Source organism: Pituophis catenifer, unplaced genomic scaffold (genome assembly GCF_029215685.1).
Source record: "Pituophis catenifer annectens isolate HBS135680 unplaced genomic scaffold, rPitCat1.0.hap2 SCAF_1, whole genome shotgun sequence".
NCBI lineage: Eukaryota > Metazoa > Chordata > Lepidosauria > Squamata > Colubridae > Pituophis > Pituophis catenifer.
Window position 1 is genome coordinate 209,426,386 of NW_027256881.1, and position 19,061 is coordinate 209,445,446.

Sequence of the window (19,061 nt, forward strand, 5' to 3'; positions counted from 1 at the left end):
CCATCTGTTGTCATGCCAGCTGTAATCTTTTAAAGCCCATCCCTGTGACCAATTCAGAAGATCAGAAGCCTCGGTTAAGTGGATTTGTAGCATTCTAGTATATGAACAATTGCCCTTGTACAACAAAATATGCCAATCAGCATGAGTTGAGTTTTGATCCATGCCATATTGCAGCTAGTAAAGTATGCGTACACAGGCAGTCCTTCACTTACAACAGTTCATTTAGTGACCATTCAAAGTTACAACCACACTGAAAAAAGTGACTTAGAACCATTTTTCAAACTTACGACCGTTGCCGCATTTTCATGGTCACGTGATCCAAATTCAGCTGGTTGGCAACTGACTCATATTTATGACGGCTGCAGTATCCTGGGGTCATGTGATCCCCTTTTGCAAACTTCTGGCAAGCAAAGTCAATGGGGAAGCCAGATTCACTTAACAACTAGGTTACTAAATTAACAAGTGCTGTGATTCACTTAACAACTGTGGCAAGAAAGGTTGTAAAATGGGGAAAAAACTCACTTAACAAATGTCTCACTTAGTAACAGAAATTTTGGGCTCAATTGTGGCCCTAAGTTGAGGACTACCTGAAAAACAATTAGCTTCCTATGTAAAATTGATAGATTCCACTGGCATAATGTCACCAAAGCGGTATTAGTTCTCCCAATTTAGACAGCATTAACCCGTTTGAAAGAACTTTATGAATCCTTATTTCAGAAAGGAAGGTGACAATGGAAATGAACTAGCAGACAAAAATCAACATACATTAGAAAAAATAAAATTCAAGGCAGCTATTGAGGGTCTGGAACAGGGGATTTGTAAAGTCCCTATCTCCTGAATTTATAGTACCTTGTGCCCGCAATTTGGCCAGCTCTTCATTAAGAGAGTCCTGCAATTCTTCCAACTGCCTTCGCTTCTGCTCCATATTCTGCATATAATCTGTAAGAGACTTGATCTTTGCTTCATGCTTTGGAAGTTGAAAAGAAAGCAAGCAGAAAATTGTGTGTTTAATGTACATCAAAAACTATGAGAAACTGAATTTAAAAAAATAACAACAAAGAAACAGCTTAATCACCTGAGAGATGAGGAGTTGACAGGCAGCAAGTTCCCTCTCGTTGGCATTCATTTTTCTATTAGAATCTATCTGGGCACTCTCCAGCTGTTTGCTGCGATTCACCAGAGATTTCACTTCAGATTTCATTTTGCTGATGTACAGTCGTGCCATGGTAAACTCTTCTTCAATCACACCATTCACGTCAGCTAACTGAACACACACAAAAACCCTGCGTTATTCATCTTTTATGGACAAATCTCCATTTTTTACTACCTGAACAGAAATGTAGACATCTGTACTTATTACTGAAATTGTTATGATATATACTGTTCTTCCCTAACATCCCTGACACTTATGGATCCCCATCCCCCCTATTTATCTGTGGGTAGAAATAGTTATTAAATTGCTAGTACAGGTTTTTGAATATGAGTAATACTTTTCAGCGTTCCTTATAGCTTTACATCCCTTGCCATAACTCTACACCTTTATTATATCATGAGTTCTGGGGCTCAGTGGCTCAGTCAGTGGCTTAATGGCGCTGGAAATGGTCTCAGCTCCAGCAGTTCGAGCCCTAGCATTGCAAAGCAGGGTGAGCTCCTGTCATTCACCTTAGCTTCTGTCCACCTATAACAGTTTGAAAGCATGTTCTATGCAAGATATAACTTTGGATGGGGAGATGAGCTGGTGCTCTGTGCCAGCGGTCAGATTCCTGACGGCTTTGTACTTTCCCGTTTGCGAGGAAACTCTGTGAAGGGAGGGAGCCTTGAGTAATGTTGCAGGAAGAGCTGCTCATATTTCTCTCTGGTGGGAAGCCAGCTCACCCTGTGGCACGCCTTGGGAAGCATGCAAGCATTTCCTATAACAGGGCTGGTACCTTTGCAAGCCAAATTATAACTCTGCAATAGCACTGTGGTCTCCTGACTACTGTAACAATGCCATATGATGATGATGATGATGATGATGATGATGATGATGATGATGATGATGATAAATATCATGCGTTCTCAAGACCTGTCCATCATATAGTAAAAGTATTTTTATTTTTATTCACTACATAAAAATATGGAACTTCTTTCTACAGCTGTGACTATTGGTTCTATTGTATACAATTTAAGGGTCTGGTGGCTCAGCAGAGTGATAGCATTGTGATTAACACCAGCTGTCTGCAATTACTGTAAATTCAAATCTCACCAGGCTCAAGGTTGACTCAGCCTTCCATCCTTTCTAAAGTAGGTAAATTGAGGACCCAGTTTGTCGGGGCAATAAGCTGACTTTGTATAAATATTCAAAAGTATGAAGGCTATTGCTTAATGCATTGTAAACCGCCGTGAGTCTCCGGAGAAGGGCGGCATATAAATCAAATTTTTTTAAAAAATTCCATTATTTTTCTCTCTCCCTTCAACTCTTTGGTTCTAATCTCATAAAAGCCTACCCTGAAATAAACCTACCAGCCTTCGCTGCCAAAAGTGCCTATTTCCAATAAAGAGGGTTATTTAGGAAGAGAATGCAATAGTAAAAAAAATAAAAAGTATTGCACTGACTAAATATTGCCTGTATCAATCAAATGCACTCCATATAACCTGCTTATCCCTCTCTGGGATCAAATCTGAAAGCTTTATACTTAGATCTGATTTAGTTGTAAGGACTGAGTTCTGCATGCTGTATATACAGTCTTCTCTAGTCTTTGCATCTTTCGGATATGTGAATTCCCAGAATTTTCAACCAGCATAGCCACTGCTGAATATTTGGAAAGCTGAGATATACACATCTGGGAGATGCTCAACTAATGAGTAACAACTATATAATATCAAATACACAACATCAATGTATCTATTAAAAAAGTGGGATTAGAACACAATGCCACAGACATCATCTTGTTCATTTTCATCTCTTTTGCTATGGTTCACTACCTGGTTTACCATCCTCAAGGATTACTTTTAATTTAGTCATTATTTTTAAAGTTGAAATATTTCTGTCTTGTTGTATTGCTTTCTGCAATACCGGCAACTTACTGTTTTCACATCATTAGTACCAATGATTCCGCCAATCTCTCCCAGGTCCTTAAGCAATAAATTCAATATTTCAGTAGCTCTCTTTTTCTGATGATTACTAAGTTCTTGCAACTGTCCCAGCTCTCTTTGTGTACTTGACAGAGCAGACTGCAAAATAATAAGAATAATAGTTTACATAGTGAATTATGATGAAAAGCAATTGCATGCCAACTTTGTTTTCAAAGGTTATGCTGTGTTTTCTACATTGAATGTACTTGGAAAGACACTATTTCCTAAAATCTTAAAGCTATGAGTCAAACACCCACAGTCTACTTTATAAAGAAGCCTCAAACTGAACATCACTTTTCACTTGGGATATAAACAATAGTCAAGCTCTCTCCAATTATCCAAAACAAAAAACAAAAAAAAACCCCACCATTCCATTTTTGGTACCTTCATTCATTTTGTTACATTCATTCGTATTTGCTCTCATTAAATTAAGAGAAACTCTCTAGATCAGATAGGTGGCTTTATATTTAAGCTCAACTATTTATTTATTTATATTTATTTCATGTCTTACAGAAGTATGGCAGAGATGAAGTATCCAGAACTATGCCCTTACTCTATATGTCCCAGTTTAAGGTAGGCATTAAAAAGAATTAGGCATTAAATGAAAAAAGACCGTAACCTAGCTATTATGTGGCAGAGAAATAATTCCCAGCAACACCTTCTGGAAACTCAAGGTAGAATCAGTGGAAGGTAGAAATAACTTCCATTTTAAAACTTGTATAGAGGTACACATACAGAAATTGTTAAGTCTGCTAGTAGCTAAAGCAGATCAAGCCACTGGAAGAAAACAGAATGCTATTTCTGCGACCAAATTCTTTTGCTGTTAAACGTCAAGCATGCATTGGGAAACAAGGCAGAGGTGAGTTTCAGCAGGTTCTGACCAGTTCTGGAGAACCGGTAGCAGAAATTTTGAATAGTTCAGAGAACCGGTAGTAAAAATTCTGACTGGCCCCACCCCCATCTATTCTCTGCCTCCCAAGTCCCAGCTGATTGGGAGGAAATGGGAATTTTGCAGTAACCTTCCCTTGGAGTGGGGTGGGAATGGAGATTTTACAGTATCCTTCCCCTGCCATGCCCACCAAACCACGCCCACCATCCACACCCACAGAACAAGTAGTAAAAAATGTTGAAATCCACCACTGAAACAAGGTAATAATAGTGATCTCCTCATATATTTTCCAGCAGAAAATTATTATACTGCTTTTTAAAGATTTCAGCATTCACCATTTTAGCATTCACTGCAACAACAATATGGCAAATGACATGCTAACAATTTTCGTAAAACTGGTTCTTTAGCAGTTTGCTAAAGAAAATTCTCTTTTTATTTTAATGAGCGCTTCAAAAAGCTGAATTTCTCTGGAATGTTGCAGAACACCAATAGCAAAACAGGTATGTATATGTGGTAAAGGAGATGTCGAAGATATCTCACATGTTTTATGTAATGTCAAAGATATCTCACATGTTTTATTGTACTGTGAGTTATACAGAGTTTATAGGTCAGTGTATATTCTCCCTTTATTAGAGAGATTGCCAGGGAGGGCAGACAATTTTTATGTAGGCTTTCTCCTTCAGGACTGAAACCCGGCTATCATGTGTGCAGTGGCAAAATTCTGTGTTGCTGCAATGTCCACAAGGAAAAAAAATGGTTACAGAATTATAGCTGTCAACTTGTGCCAATTTTGTGGAGATAACTCTAACAATTTTTGGAAAATTATATTTACTCACATTATTGGCTCTCCACTCGCGTAAACTAGGGAGTGACCCTAACTGTTTGAGAACATGTATTTTCTTAACAGGGATGTTATTATCCACTATTAATGTCAGTACTATTTTTAAATATATTGTAAACAGTGATGTCAATTGATGGTCTATGACCATAATAAAGTTATATTCTATTCTTCTATTCTCTGGAGTGTTTAATGAGGTCTTAGTTGGGATTCATAGAAGGCATCTACAAATTAGTATAATGTATCTAGGAATGAATATTAATAAGGATTGTTCCTACTGTTTTCAGTGCAAGTTCATCTGTCAGCTGTTCATTAGCTCTCATCTTGTCCTCCACTTCTTGTGATTTCTGGTCATAATTAACAGCGAGTTCCTCCAAAGCCTGGAGAACTTCTTTAACTTCCTCTTTTGCAGCTTCATTTTCAAGTTGAAGACGAGTAAGTTCCTCTTGTATTTTCTCATAATCTCTCCTGGTGGAAGCCAAGAGCTGAAACAGAGCGAATGAGATTAAGTAACAAAAATGATGGACAAAAATAAAATAATTCAAAAGTGTTATATTCAATTTTATTCCAAATCAGGAAGAATAAAAATACTAAATGACCAGGAGAAATTTATGACAGAACAATTAATCAGTGAAACAGCTTGCTTTCAAAAATTGTGGGTGCTCCATCACTGGAAGTTTTTAAGATGAGATTGGAGAACAATTTGTGTGAAATAGTATAGGGTTTCCTGCCTAAGCAGCAGGAGGTTGGTCTAGAAATCTCCAAAGTCCCTTCCAACTCTGTAGTTCTGTTAATGTTATTCTGTTAAACCTAACTTGATCAAGCACTATAAAGGTTGCCAAGTTTCTAGCAATAATTGTGGTTTATTGAAGTCATCGATTCTTTCTTATTATTATTAATCTTTTCATGTGTTTTTGGCTTTGTTTTTGTCTTTTAAATTTTGTATTTGTTTTGTATTAGTCTAGGGGAATGCATAAATTAACAAACAAACAAACTTACTTCATCTTGATCCAACATCTGTTGTTTTAGTTTCTCAGCCAATTGACTCTGCTGGTTAATTTCATCATCCTGCAATGGACAAAAAAGGGTTACTTTTTCTATTTCTACCATTTTTATGCCTTGAAATCAGCTAGCTTCCACACTAGACATGGCAATAAATCTTGCCTTTCCAGATACTTCACTCCATATTCAGGAATTTGCTTCTAAGCAGAAGCTCACAGACCAAACTCAGCTAATTTAATTGCTTTATTGCAGTAAACAGAAAAGTCATAAATATGCAGAACACAGAAGCCAAGCTATTTCTTTTCATCTCTCCCCCCACCCTTCTCTCTCTCCCTTTCCTCCAGGGGACGAAATTCTAGGCCTTTTTTCATGTCAATGGAAATTTGGCCATTCCTTTCCTAACATTAAGACCGAGTCAAATATCTTCATTATTTACATAACAGTTATGTTCATCCTGAGAATTTCTGATTCCTGTCTCACTAGCTCATATATCAATATAAAAGTGGATGCAGTATTTCCTCCAATGTAAAATACTATGGAAACCGAATGTACCATTGTTGCATCGCAGGGGGAAAACCCCATCAAACATAATTTGCAGACTAAAGAACTTTGTTCCAACCTTTATCACTAAAACATATCATTCTAACAGATGCAAGCAAGTAGAACCATAAATCAATCTTATCTAGTCTCCAGTGTAAAACTGATTCTACAGAACACAGAAATCTTTTGGAGTTTGACATAACTATGGATTCATTTGATTTTTATTGTATCATCTGCATCATTCTACTAGTTAACATTATTTTAAATCAGCAGCTGGTTTCAAAGACACCTCAATTCTATCTTTTTATCTTACAAAATTATGCATTAATTTGACATATAAATGCACTAGGTTTGATTATTAAGAATTCCTTATTTTGTTTGTAAAACTTCATATAATGGAACCTTTGGTGGTATAAAACTGCATCATTCTTCAACATGAAGGTATAAATGTGTCATACCTTTCATGAAATGTGTCATTTCTTTATTGTACTATTTGCTGCAAGATCAAAATGCTCCTACTTTAAAAAATTATAGTCACTGCCTACAAAGACCACTGCAAAACTACAGAATGTTCCAGAATGCATCAGCCTGAATAACAACTTGGTTTGGCCACATAATACTGCTAGTTAGAGTCACTGGTTGGTTTATGGGTGTTGAACGAACAGCTGAGGACCTGGATATTTATGAGACTAGTTATTTCTAACTAGAACTCTTTGATAAGAAACTAATATTCTACAGACTTCTGATACAAGGTATGATTTAGTTATGCGTTCTAGATCAGGAGTGTCAAACTCAATTTCATTGAGGGCTGCATCAGGGTTGTTTGACCTCGGGGGGTCCAGGGGGCATGGCCAGGTGGGTGTGGCCAGTTCGACATCACTCATGTCGGAGGCGCCTGTAGCGGCCCGAGCGCTCTGCCAGCTAAACGGGCTCCCATTTTTGGCTGTGATGGCCTCTTGCCATCGGGAGGGCTCTGTTTTCAGTGGCAGAGGCACCGTGGGCCAGTTCTTTGTTTTTTCTAGGGTGCCCCCCCCCCGGCCAGATCTAAGCAGTCCGCAGGCCAGATCCAGGCCCTGGGCCTTGAGTTTGACACCCCTGTTTTAGATGTAATTTTATTACATTAGAAAAAAACCCCAAAAATCTCAGATCTATAACCAACTAAATTGCTGGATTTCTGCATATATTACTGCAACCTTGTGCAAGTTGTGTAGCTTTTAGGGTTATCTAGCACTTTCTTTGTCTTTCAGCAAGAAAGACAGTTATTTGATCATTTGACTGATTACTTGGGATTAAAAAGAAACAATTTTAATTCATCAGTTTCGGCAGAACTGAATAGCAAGCTTGCGAGAACGAAAATACTTGTAGTGCTTTATATATAATAATATAGTATATACTATGTTTTGTAGAGTTTGAAGCACACACTGATTTTAATTATGAATAAATATTAATAATGTATGACTAACAAACAATTGAAAGGAAATTATGAATGGACCTTATCATCCAACTGTCTGTAGAGACTAGTAACCTCTTCTTCATATTTCCGCTTCTCCTCAGATGAGATGCTGGCAACAACGGGAACGATATTATCAATGATAGGCGTATTGTCACATGGTTCCAAGTTCTTCTGGTCTTTTGCACTGATCTGCTCTTCCTCTGGTACTGCCTCTCCTGAAGACACATCAGATCCCAAGAGAGTAAGCCTCAATCTTTACCTTTACTTCAACACTCCTGTTGGTACTTATAGATAATTTTTAAGGAATTTAATTGTGCCATCAGCACAGCCAGACAACTGGAACTATAAATAAATACAGCTGGATTATTCAAAGACATCATTTGTCCCCCTATAGAATGTTTCAAAACAGAATACTTTTTTTTGTTGTTGCTAGATCTGATCGTTATTAATTTGACTCTTTGGATTGGATCGAGAAATATGATGCAGCCTCTTGTCTGAATTAGGGATGATTTTTGTAAACTCTCTGCAGACACAAATTCACTTCTAATATTCCGAACAGCTACCAAATTGTTCAGCAATTGGGTGGCATTAATTACAAGAAAGGGCTAGCTTTCTCAATGGTCTGCTCTTGCAAGGACTTTCCCCATGCCAAATGATCACTTCCATTGGCATCTCCATGGAAATGAGATCCCCTGGACCAACTTTTTCCTCTTACAATGCATGGTAAATTTGTAAGCATTTCTTGCTAGGACTTCATATGGAGGGACCTTGGAGGTCTTCTAGTCCAACTCTTATGATGTTAAGTTATGTTACGCTATGTTATATTGTTATTCTGTTCTGTTCTGTTCTGTTCTGTTCTGTTCTGTTCTGTTCTGTTCTGTTCTGTTCTGTTCTGTTCTGCTCTGCTCTGCTCTACTCTATTATCTTGTGTGTCATGAGTTCTCAGTTTATCTTACAAATATTCTTATTGTGGTTTCCTTTAAATGATTGGCCAGCATGTGCTAGAAAGGAGTAAAACTCCAGTGGTGACAATAGATTAGAAATAGTTATTGGGAGTCAGTTGTACCCAATTTAAGAGGAAAAAATACTTAGAAAAGGAAAGGCAATGTCTGTAGTTTCTGGGTCTTCCTCCTTTCCTTTATTAAAGATAAAAATGACATTAGAAAGATAATCTGATTTAGTATTTCAAATTACTATATTCAAGTACATATGTATAATATTTTTTTTTAGTTTTTGATATTATTGAATATTAAACACACAAAGAACTTCAGAAGCAAGATTACAGATGAAAAAAAAGTATGGGATGATCAGTACGAAAAGAATTTGGCAGCAGTCCATCTTTTTGTTTCTAAAAGCCAACTTCAAAGACTAGTGATAAATCACAGACACACTATAACTAAGCTTGAAGAGTCTGCTACAATAATAACTAAAATGGACTTAACTAGGCTACATGTGAAGTACATACAGTATTTATATCTTCATTTGGCATTAAGCCCTACTCAATATGGAGTCCATATGGGGAAGATTGCACTATAAGCACCATTAACTCCATGAATAGCTCTAGAAACATACTGTAGGTGATCTTTAAGAGATGCATAAGAATGTATATTTCAACATATATGGAAAATGTCAATTAATAGTTGAATATGAACTCATCATTATTATTCAGTATTTTTAAAATCCTGGCCCGTTTTTGCTTCTAAATGTAAGAGAAAACTTAGGATGGTTCCAGCACTTAATAAAGCCTGACATACTTGAGTCTTACTGTGGGAAATTAAATTTTAGATCTCATGAGAAACTGAAATTTTGGAATTATTCTTATTTAAAAATAGCAGGAAAGGGGAAAGTAGAAATTGGGGGCTGAAAAGAAAAAGAGAATATTAAAGATGCTGTTAAAACTTCTATTTTTTTTATCCCAAACTCGCTGAATTGCAATTTATTTATTGAATGCCCCCTTTATTATTCTTTTATAAAAATCTCAGGCAGTGAGCATATCTAATTCTTTGAGGGATGACTCAGCCAGCAAGCTATGATGACTAAGATGGGACCAAAACTCCTTGCTTTCCAGCCTGGTGCCTTAATCATAGTCATGTACCTGTATGTGTATACTTTAAAGCAGGGGTTTCCAACCTTGGCAACTTTAAGACTTGTGGACTTCAACTCCCAGAATTCCTCAGCCAGCAAAGCTCATAAGTCTTAAAGTTGCCAAGGTTGGAGACCCCTGCTTTAAAGTAACAACATTCACCATGTTCCTTGTTTGATTCTTAAGAAGCCATTCAAATTACAGAAACTTAAACTACAAGGGTAACATTTTTACTAAGGGTGAACTATTCAATAATATCAAAAATTAGGGTGAAAATATGCATATGAATTTGAACAGTACACAAGTAATTTAGAATACTAAATCAGAGTATCCTCCAAATGTTATCTTTATCTTTAACAAAGGAAAAGAGGAGGACCCAGGAAACTACAGACATGGCAGCTTTACATCTATCCTGAGCAAAGTCCTTGAACAGATCATTAAACAGCATGCCTGTGGGTACTCAGATAACCATGCTACAATTAACAGAAGCCAACAGCACTTTTTCCCAAACCATCCATGCTAAACTGACTTTATCTTCTTCTTTGACAGAGTGAATACCTTAGCTGATCAGTTCATGTTTTCTTTCTGTGTTTTGCATTCTATATCTCTATAGTATCACAAAGAAATGCTTATTTCTTGCAATATAGCTAAATTCTGTGCTACCATCCATTCCACACCTAGCATGTTATCAAGGGCAAACCAATAGCCAATAGAAGGATGATGGTGTAGCAGGTACTTAAGACTGTGGGAGTACTTTAGGGAAGGAAAAGCTCTACAGTGTTTGGCTTATAAGCTACAGCTTTATTAATCATGAAATTGTGTTTCCTGAACATATATTTATAACTTGAATTCTTCTTATCTATCATAATAAAATAAAGGATGTTACCTTCTTGGTTTTATTATGGTTTACAAACCCAGAAACAGCAATCAGATTTTACTCTCATGCAATGCATTTAATATGGAGAATGCCTTCATCTAAATCCTACACTATTTTTGCTTTTAAGTTCATGACAAATTAAAATATAACTCCTGCCTTCTAATTTATTAACAAAATCTTTTCCATGTCTCTCGTTTAATCCAAGCCTGCACTGCACTGAAACAGTCACAAAAGGGGATTGTGAAAATCCAATGTTTGTTCTACCTTTTCTACTTAATGAAGAAAATAGCACCACAACAGACCTGAGCTCTAGGAATGAGCTCTATTGATATATTTCTAGAGATACAAAGAGAAAACTTTATCATTGCTAATATTTGGTTTACTTTGCAACAAAGGTTCTAAATAGTGAACTCACCATTCCGCCACCTATTCAGTTCCATCTCCAGATGCTGGATAACATTTTTTAATGTCTTGTTTTTCTCCTTCTCTTTTTCATATTTCTTTTTCCATTCCTCAGCAGTCAACTCAAGATTCACAGAAACTGTATTCTTAATCGTTTTCGCTCTGTCCAAAAAACCCAAACCAAACACAGTCTTAGCTAATGCACTCTGTTTAATAAGTGAATATTCAGATATAAACCATTGTTGCAAACAGAGTACAAATTTGCCCTCAGGTTCAGTAATGTGTACAGTAGTTTCATATTTTATCATTTATTTTATATAATTTATCAATTTATCTTCTAGTGCAGACTTTCCCAACCTTTCTGGGTTGGCAACCTGGAGGCAAGGACAGGCGCCTTTACCTGCGCACATGCACACACAAATGGGGCTGCACCAGGGGTGGGTTCTACTTACCTTTACTACTGGTTCGCAACAGGAGCGCATGCGTGAAGATCACCAAATGTGATGTCAGGGTGGGTGAGCGGAGCCTCCCATTTTTACTACTGGACAGAACCGGGAGCAACCCACCACTGCGCTGCACCCATGGCACCCACAATGCTACCACCCACAGTGATACTAGCACAAGTGGGGGTTGTGCGCACTTGCACACACACATACACACACACACACACTGGCCAACCACTCACACGTCCCAGTGGCCAATAGGCCACGGCTCAGTAGTGGGCCGCAACCCAAGGTTGGGACCCCTGTCCTAGTGCTTAATGCTCAGATCACCCATAGGACTACTAGAGTGTTGAAATTAGAACAATTAATCAGTGAAACAACTTGCCTGCAGAAGTTGTGAATGTTTAAGAAGATGTTGGATAACCATTTGTCTGAAGTGGTGTAGGGTTTCCTGCCTAAGCAGGGGGTCGGACTAGAAGACCTCCAAGGTCCCTTCCAACTCTGTTATTCTATTCTAAATATAGCAATTGCATATCAGCCTTCATCGCTCCTTCCTTCAGTGAACAAGGCTCACAGAAAACACTGCCCAGGTCACTTCTGTTGGCTGAAATATTCAAGTTGCTGTAAGGGAGCCCTATATGTGCTTGCCTAATAGTGATGTGAGATTTGACAGGTTTCCAGACTGTTAATATGTTATTTCTTCCCCCAAAGTGCTGCCAAGAAGGAAGCTTAGCTTAGCCCTGAACAGGTAGGGCACAATAAAAGAAACAACAGGTAGGAAGAGATGGCTAGGTGACAATAAGAGGGAATTAGGGGAGGAAATGTGAAACTGATCGAAGGCACTTGGCCTGTCCCTCATCATCAGAACTTCTATACAGTACATGAGGATTAGAGTCTTTTATGAACTACAGAATAAGCTCAAGCTAATGTATATTGTCAATTCCTGTGTGACAAACATCTCCCTCCCTCCCTCTCTCTCTCTCTCACACACACACACTTATGAAAGCTCAAGGTTTGGCTATCGATTAAATTTAAAAGGAAAATATACAGCTAGTTCTTGACTTATGTCTGGTTGCTTGAGTACTGTTACAACAGACCATGAAAAGCTACTTATGACCCAGATTTTAAGTTCCACTGTTGGAGGGGGGAGGCAGAGTCACATGACTACACTTTGGGTGTTCAGCAACTAGCCCACATTTATGGCCATTTTCAGCTCTCTGCAGCCATGCGATTTATGATGGTTTTGCTGGAAAATCCACATTTACACCAGATTTCCAACAAAATCAAATGACCCATAGCAAACAATGGGTTTGCTTAACAGCTCTGGTGTTCACTTAACAACTAATGCATTCGCCCAACCACCACCACAAAAATGGTCATAAAATTGAGTCTGGTCACATAGTGACCCATTTTACAACCATCATGACTTATGACTGTAATTACCAGGCTCAATTTTGCTTGTAAAGTTGAGGACTATCTGTATGCATTCATACATTTAAAAAATAGAGACTGGATAATCATCTATCGGGGGATGGTAAAATAAATCCTGCAATGAGTAGGGAGTTGGATTTGATGACCTCTTAGGTTGGTTCCTTGCACTCTATGATTCTATGACAAACAAACACAAATTGCAAAACGAGCGAATCCAAGAATGTGCAAGAGCAAAGGCTGTTAATCTCTCTGGTTCTCAAATGAGGTTTATATTAAAATATTCAAATTCCAAAGATATCCTGAAATAAAAACTAAATATATTCCTACAGAATTGAATTTAGCTAAGGTGCTAAAAACAGAAGGCAAATTTAACTTGTTTGACAATCGGCAGTATCTATGAATGGAAAATTTGCTTGTTTTCTTTTTGCTGATTTTTGGCTCATTTTTTTTCAAAGTCCCCGCAGGTAAAAAAAAAAAAAAAAATCCACTTCTTAGATCAGTATCTTCTTTATTTCCTTATATGAATAAACAAGTCAGTCTTCTGCACCAAGGAATGAAAGGAGACACATTTTCAAAAAATGGCTCAAGAGGCCTGACAATTAGTTTATAAATTATACGTTATCTCTCCACTACCAAAGCAATGGACTAAAATGATTTAACCAGAGTTTGAAATGTCATTGATTGCTCACTTTATTACATCTGCAGAAATATTAATTTTACAGCTCTCTCTCTCCCTCCCTCCCTCTCCCTCTCCCTCCCTCCCTCCCTCTCTCTCTCTCTCTCCCTCTCTCTGTGTCCCCTGAAGAGTAAGGTCAAAGAAATCTATTTTGTTTTCTCCATTTCTTATTTTTCCACTTTTAAACATTTCTACTTCTGTTTCATATTAAATCTTACATATACTATCATATTCATAATATACATTATCCCCCCAAATGCATATTTTGCAACAATTTCAATCGATTTAATGTATTTTATATTATTTTTTAAACAATAAATAGAATTGTGATTGACATTTTTCTCTATTCTCTATTATGCTAATCATGATGCATTTTATTGGAGAATTCATTTCATTTATTGGATTTATAATCTGTTATATGTCATATCTTTACTCTCTGCTCCACCAAAGCCACTGATAGAAATTTTACTAAGTTCTAACAGTGTTTTGATGCTGCCTGGAAGATTAGATGTCTATATGTTTTTACAGGTCTTAGAAAATGTTAGTGACACTCACCTAACTAATTTATGGCAGAAATAGCTATTCACATCAACATAATTGCTAGAAAATCAATATAGTCCCATCAGCCTCTGAACCAGTAAAGCATTGATGCATAAAATTAAATCACAACGAAAATTCTTTTGCTGCATGCGCAATTTTATTCTTGACTACTTTCTCAAAATTATTAGAATATCATTGCTGCTTGTTAGTGGAAATTTCCAGGCCCATCAATATTTTTATATTCAGCTTTAATTGGTGAATGTAATTTCTGCTGTGAAATCTTGCTGCAACCTTCTTTCATATTTCTCAGCACATTTTACTAAATAACACAGCACATTAAATGGCAATTATTGTCTTTATCAAAAGAAATAGTGTCTGTCTGTTTGCCCGCCTGCCCGTTGGTCTCTCTCTGTTTGTATAGATACTAATTTGACTTTTTTTCTTAAGGCCTAAATCACAATTCCTTTGTATTTGTATTCATACAACATATGGCACCTCTCTACTGAAGTTTATACTTAAAATAATCTGTTTCAGTTACTTTGATTTTAACCAGTTTCAGTAACAAAGTAAAGATGAGTAATAAAAGGCAGATTTTTTTTTCGAAAGACATTTATGCTTGCTCACCTTTGTCCAAACATTAGAGTAGACTTGCTTTCTGCTTCATTGAAAATGGATGGGGAGCAACATATGACAATGGTGGTTCTACAGTTACCACCTAAGGAGTCTTGGAGAATTCGGGTCATTTTGCTATCTCGATACGGGACGTGAGTTTTCTAATTAAGAAAGATGAGAGGTTGAAACACATGCACTCACACAAAAACATTCAAAGGCTGTTGCTGACATTTGTTGGCAAGGTTATAATTTTGATTTCTTTTTAAAAAAAACTTTATTAGTTCATCACAGTATAAAATACAAATAAAATGAAAATAATGGGAAACTAGGGGAAGAAAGGAGGAAAAGAAGAAAGTATAAGGTAAAAGTGGGAAAAGGAAAAAGTCATTGACGTCTGACTCTTTTTAACACAGTAGAAGATAACATTGCAGCCTCAACTTTTTGCTTTTACACAATATATACTAGCCATACTATAATTTGGATTTCTGTACATAAACACCTTCCAAAATATAAATTATGTATCTTGATATACATATGGGAGAAGGGTGCAATATATTTTCAGGGTATTTTTAATTGCTACAATAATAATTTTAAAAACACGTAATATATTTAATCGCTCAATGTTATTTTCCTTCAATATTTTGTTTGAAGGAAAAAAGGGCCTTTTGTATTTTCTGCTTTTTCTCCTCATGCTTTCATCTCTCTTCAGCTGTATCCTCTGCTTGTTCAAATGTTTTATTTGTACAACCTGATGGGTGTCTACATACACCACAACCCATGCATAAATAATTCCAAAGAAGCCATTTGCTTAGGCTAGCTATCCTAGTGGCATCAACTATAACAATGTGATGCAAACATCTGCATGTGAGAACTTAATATTTATTCATGAACGTATTTATCAATGGGATCTAACATACTTTCATCAGACAATGCTGGGCTGGTTGCTTTTGGATACAATGCTGGTTAATTCTTCTATTTATTGTAAGCTTAAATTGCAAGAGGGAGGGAGGGAGGGAGGGAGGGAGGGAGGAAGAAGGAAGGAAGAAAAGGACTTACAGTTCCTTCTGCCAATGCTGAAATCACATTACCCAGTGCAGACAAAGACTTGTTAATATTTTTAGCTTCATCAAGAACAGATCCCTCAGCTCCAGTTTTGCTGACCTATCAGAAAAAAAACATGTTATTGAAAATGAACTGAGTTCATACTCTTTAAAGACAGGTAAAAACAATGATGTTATATTTAGAAGAAACACATAATACTGTCTGTCACATCAGAAAAATCTACAATACTTTCAGTTCATCCAAAACCGCATTAAGTAAACGGTATTTCACTCACATTTCATGAATTTCACTTACATTTCCAATATCCATCAAAGCAGCTTAGAAGGCCAAATCTATCTGACCGTAGCTAAACACTGGCATGCATTCTCAGATCATTCTCATATTTTTACAGATTCTTATACAATAAAACCTCAATTTTCCAGACTTCCATTCAGCAAATTTTGCTTCAGGCTTTATTCCCAATTGTGCCCATTGTTTCTAGAATAGTTTGGACAATTAATGTAAAATATGTTATTTGCATCAGTTTACATCATAACTTTAAATATGTAATTGTTTGCATCTCATGTAAATCTATTGCACCAGTTTACATTATTTGCAAATAACATGAATAGAGCAAATGAAGTAAAATGTAAATTATGTGAACTCAGTTAAATTGAAGTTTCACTGTGTACAATAGTACCCAATAATAACTTTATATATCTGAAGATAAAATTGCAAATCTTGTCTGAAATATGTTCATCTCTTTTCAGGGGGATTTGGAGTTAGATATTCACTAGGACATGCACACAAATACGCTAATGTGCCAACAAAAAAATTCTACTAGACAAGTGAATCTGGAGGGAAAACAAGTAAAAAAAGCAAGGAATAATGATACAGGAAAAAAATGGCCTTTATAATTTAAAGATTATCCAAAACATTTGGAGGCTACCTTGTTCAAAAACATTCAGAAACTGAAATGATTTTTTAAAAAATAAATTTAAAGCCATGGTTTAAAGATACTGTATGTTTCAGTTATCTTGACAGAAAAGACTTTACAAAATAAATAATTTTGCAGCAATAAGTTGAAGTATGGGCTGTCACCTTTTTGTTAGCTATTACTTCATTTATTTAAAACAATAGATAAGGTATTTAGGAATGGCTTATCTCCTATCTCACCACACACGAAACATTGTTTTGAATTGGCACATATTATATCCAATATATTATTTGCTTGAAGGGCAATCATGTACCCGTCCCTGAGGGAGATAGGAGGTTTAGAAATAGGAAATATAAGGAAATAAGTAAAATCTAAAGCCTTTATACATTTCAAGTGTGATTTATTATACTAAATCATGAATTCCAAAAGATCCTACCTTGTAATCAAGAATTTTATGTGTAGCAGTAACAGGATCATTACCTTTTCACTCCCAGCAAGATCTACCAGATAAAGTTTCCCACTGAGTTTTTTTTCAGTTTCCACATTCTCTTGTTTGATATTAATTAGGAAGATACTGTGACTTCTAGAACTGTGTTCATTCATGTCTAAGAAGATAAAATGCAATAAGCTAATCGTGCTCTTTAAGGGTTTTTTTAAATCTATGTCTTCTAAATTCCATTAAACCATCATCATTTGATTTCCTTTGTTTTTATCAGTGAAGACTAAACTTGGTCCTTACCTGTGATTGCAGTTCTTCAGAATTCATTTCTGAGTTTGCATGGATGCCAACCCATGTGTATCCTTCTGAGAACTTACTGAATTGTCTGCCAGGAGCCCTGATCCCCACACATCACGCACAATCAAGTGATTTACAACTGGTCTTCACCGTTGCAGTATCCCCATAGTCACATGATCCAAATTTAGGCACATAGCAACTGGCATGTATTTATAACGTTTGCAGCCTCAAAGTGTCATGTGATCACCATTTGCAACCTTCCCAACTGGCTTCCAGTGAGCGAATTCAAGCTGGATTCACTGAACAACCATATGATTTACTTAACAAGTTTGCTGAACAACTGTGACAAAAAAGGTCATAAAATCAGGGACAACTTTCTTAATAACTAACTTGCTTAGTGAAATGTATTGGCTGGATCAAGGACGATGGACAATGCGTTGGGTTTACGGCAAGAAGAGGGCATGTTTTGGGAGGGGGGTTGGTTTATGAGGTGGTTGGGCTCCTGGATGAGGAGAATAACTCTGGCCCAGTTAAAAATAAGTTGTTTTTATTGTTTTCACATTCCGACAGGCACTTGAATACAGGATTAAAGCACAGAACCCAGGTCCATCTAGAGCATTGGTGAAACTCAATCGCGTGACATGTTGTATCGTGACATACCACGACATTTTTTGCCTTTGTGGAGCCGGGATGAGTGTGGCCCGTGTGTGACACATCCGGCCCCTGGACCACCAATTTGACAGGCCTGATCTAGAGTATAAGGCTAGAATTGTATTAAGAGGGTCTATCTCTTTTTGTATTGAGTGTGCGCAACCTAATCTTCCTTTGTTATCTTTCATTATGTTAAACTTATTTTGAATGAATCCTGGAGTAGACTGGTTGTCTTCTAACACCTGATTCAACTCCCTAAGTTTTGTTTTTCCCTTTCTTTAGCTATCCAAGAGCCAGGGAAGGATGCAGATTTTCCCTTCAAGCTTGTTCTGGTTCCTCCAGAGATCTGGTGTGGAAATTAAAAACTGGTTTATAATGGAGGCCTGGTGGCAATAAGGGAATCTAATTTTTCACTCACTGTTCATCTCCACACATGGGTTATATCGGAATCAAAGTATCCAAAGAGAGGCCTGATTCAACTTGTCAGTCATTCAGTCATGTACAACCTTTGGCCCAGGGGTGAAATGCTCCCGGTTCAGACCGGATCACCCGATACAGTAGCGATGGCGGCGAGTGGTTTAGAGAACCGGTAGCAAAAATTCCTGCCCCTCCCCCATGCCCAGCTGAGCCGCGCAATCATCAGAGGCTTTTTTTTATTTTTAAAAGTATTTTTTCTACAACCTCTTCAGCCAAAAAAATGCTTTTAAAAGTAAAAAAAAAGCCTCTGATGACCAGGCAGCTCAGCTGGGATTGTCAGAGGCTTTTAAAAGCATTTTTTCTACAACCTCTTCAGCCG

The 19,061-nt window shown here is 36.9% G+C and overlaps 1 protein-coding gene across 1 annotated transcript in view; it reads right to left on the reverse strand.

Moving 5' to 3' along the window:
• KIF5C (kinesin family member 5C) overlaps window positions 1-19,061 on the reverse strand; it is an 82,961-nt gene that overhangs the window by 15,467 nt on the left and 48,433 nt on the right. The window contains exons 8-17 of the mRNA XM_070957011.1: window positions 17,359-17,483; window positions 15,957-16,061; window positions 14,913-15,061; window positions 11,212-11,360; window positions 7,876-8,051; window positions 5,841-5,909; window positions 5,120-5,326; window positions 3,067-3,213; window positions 1,076-1,264; window positions 850-967 (exon numbers count right to left, since the gene is read on the reverse strand). Of these exons, the coding sequence (XP_070813112.1) occupies window positions 850-967; window positions 1,076-1,264; window positions 3,067-3,213; window positions 5,120-5,326; window positions 5,841-5,909; window positions 7,876-8,051; window positions 11,212-11,360; window positions 14,913-15,061; window positions 15,957-16,061; window positions 17,359-17,483 (1,434 nt within the window). The remainder of the gene's footprint in view (window positions 1-849; window positions 968-1,075; window positions 1,265-3,066; window positions 3,214-5,119; window positions 5,327-5,840; window positions 5,910-7,875; window positions 8,052-11,211; window positions 11,361-14,912; window positions 15,062-15,956; window positions 16,062-17,358; window positions 17,484-19,061) is intronic.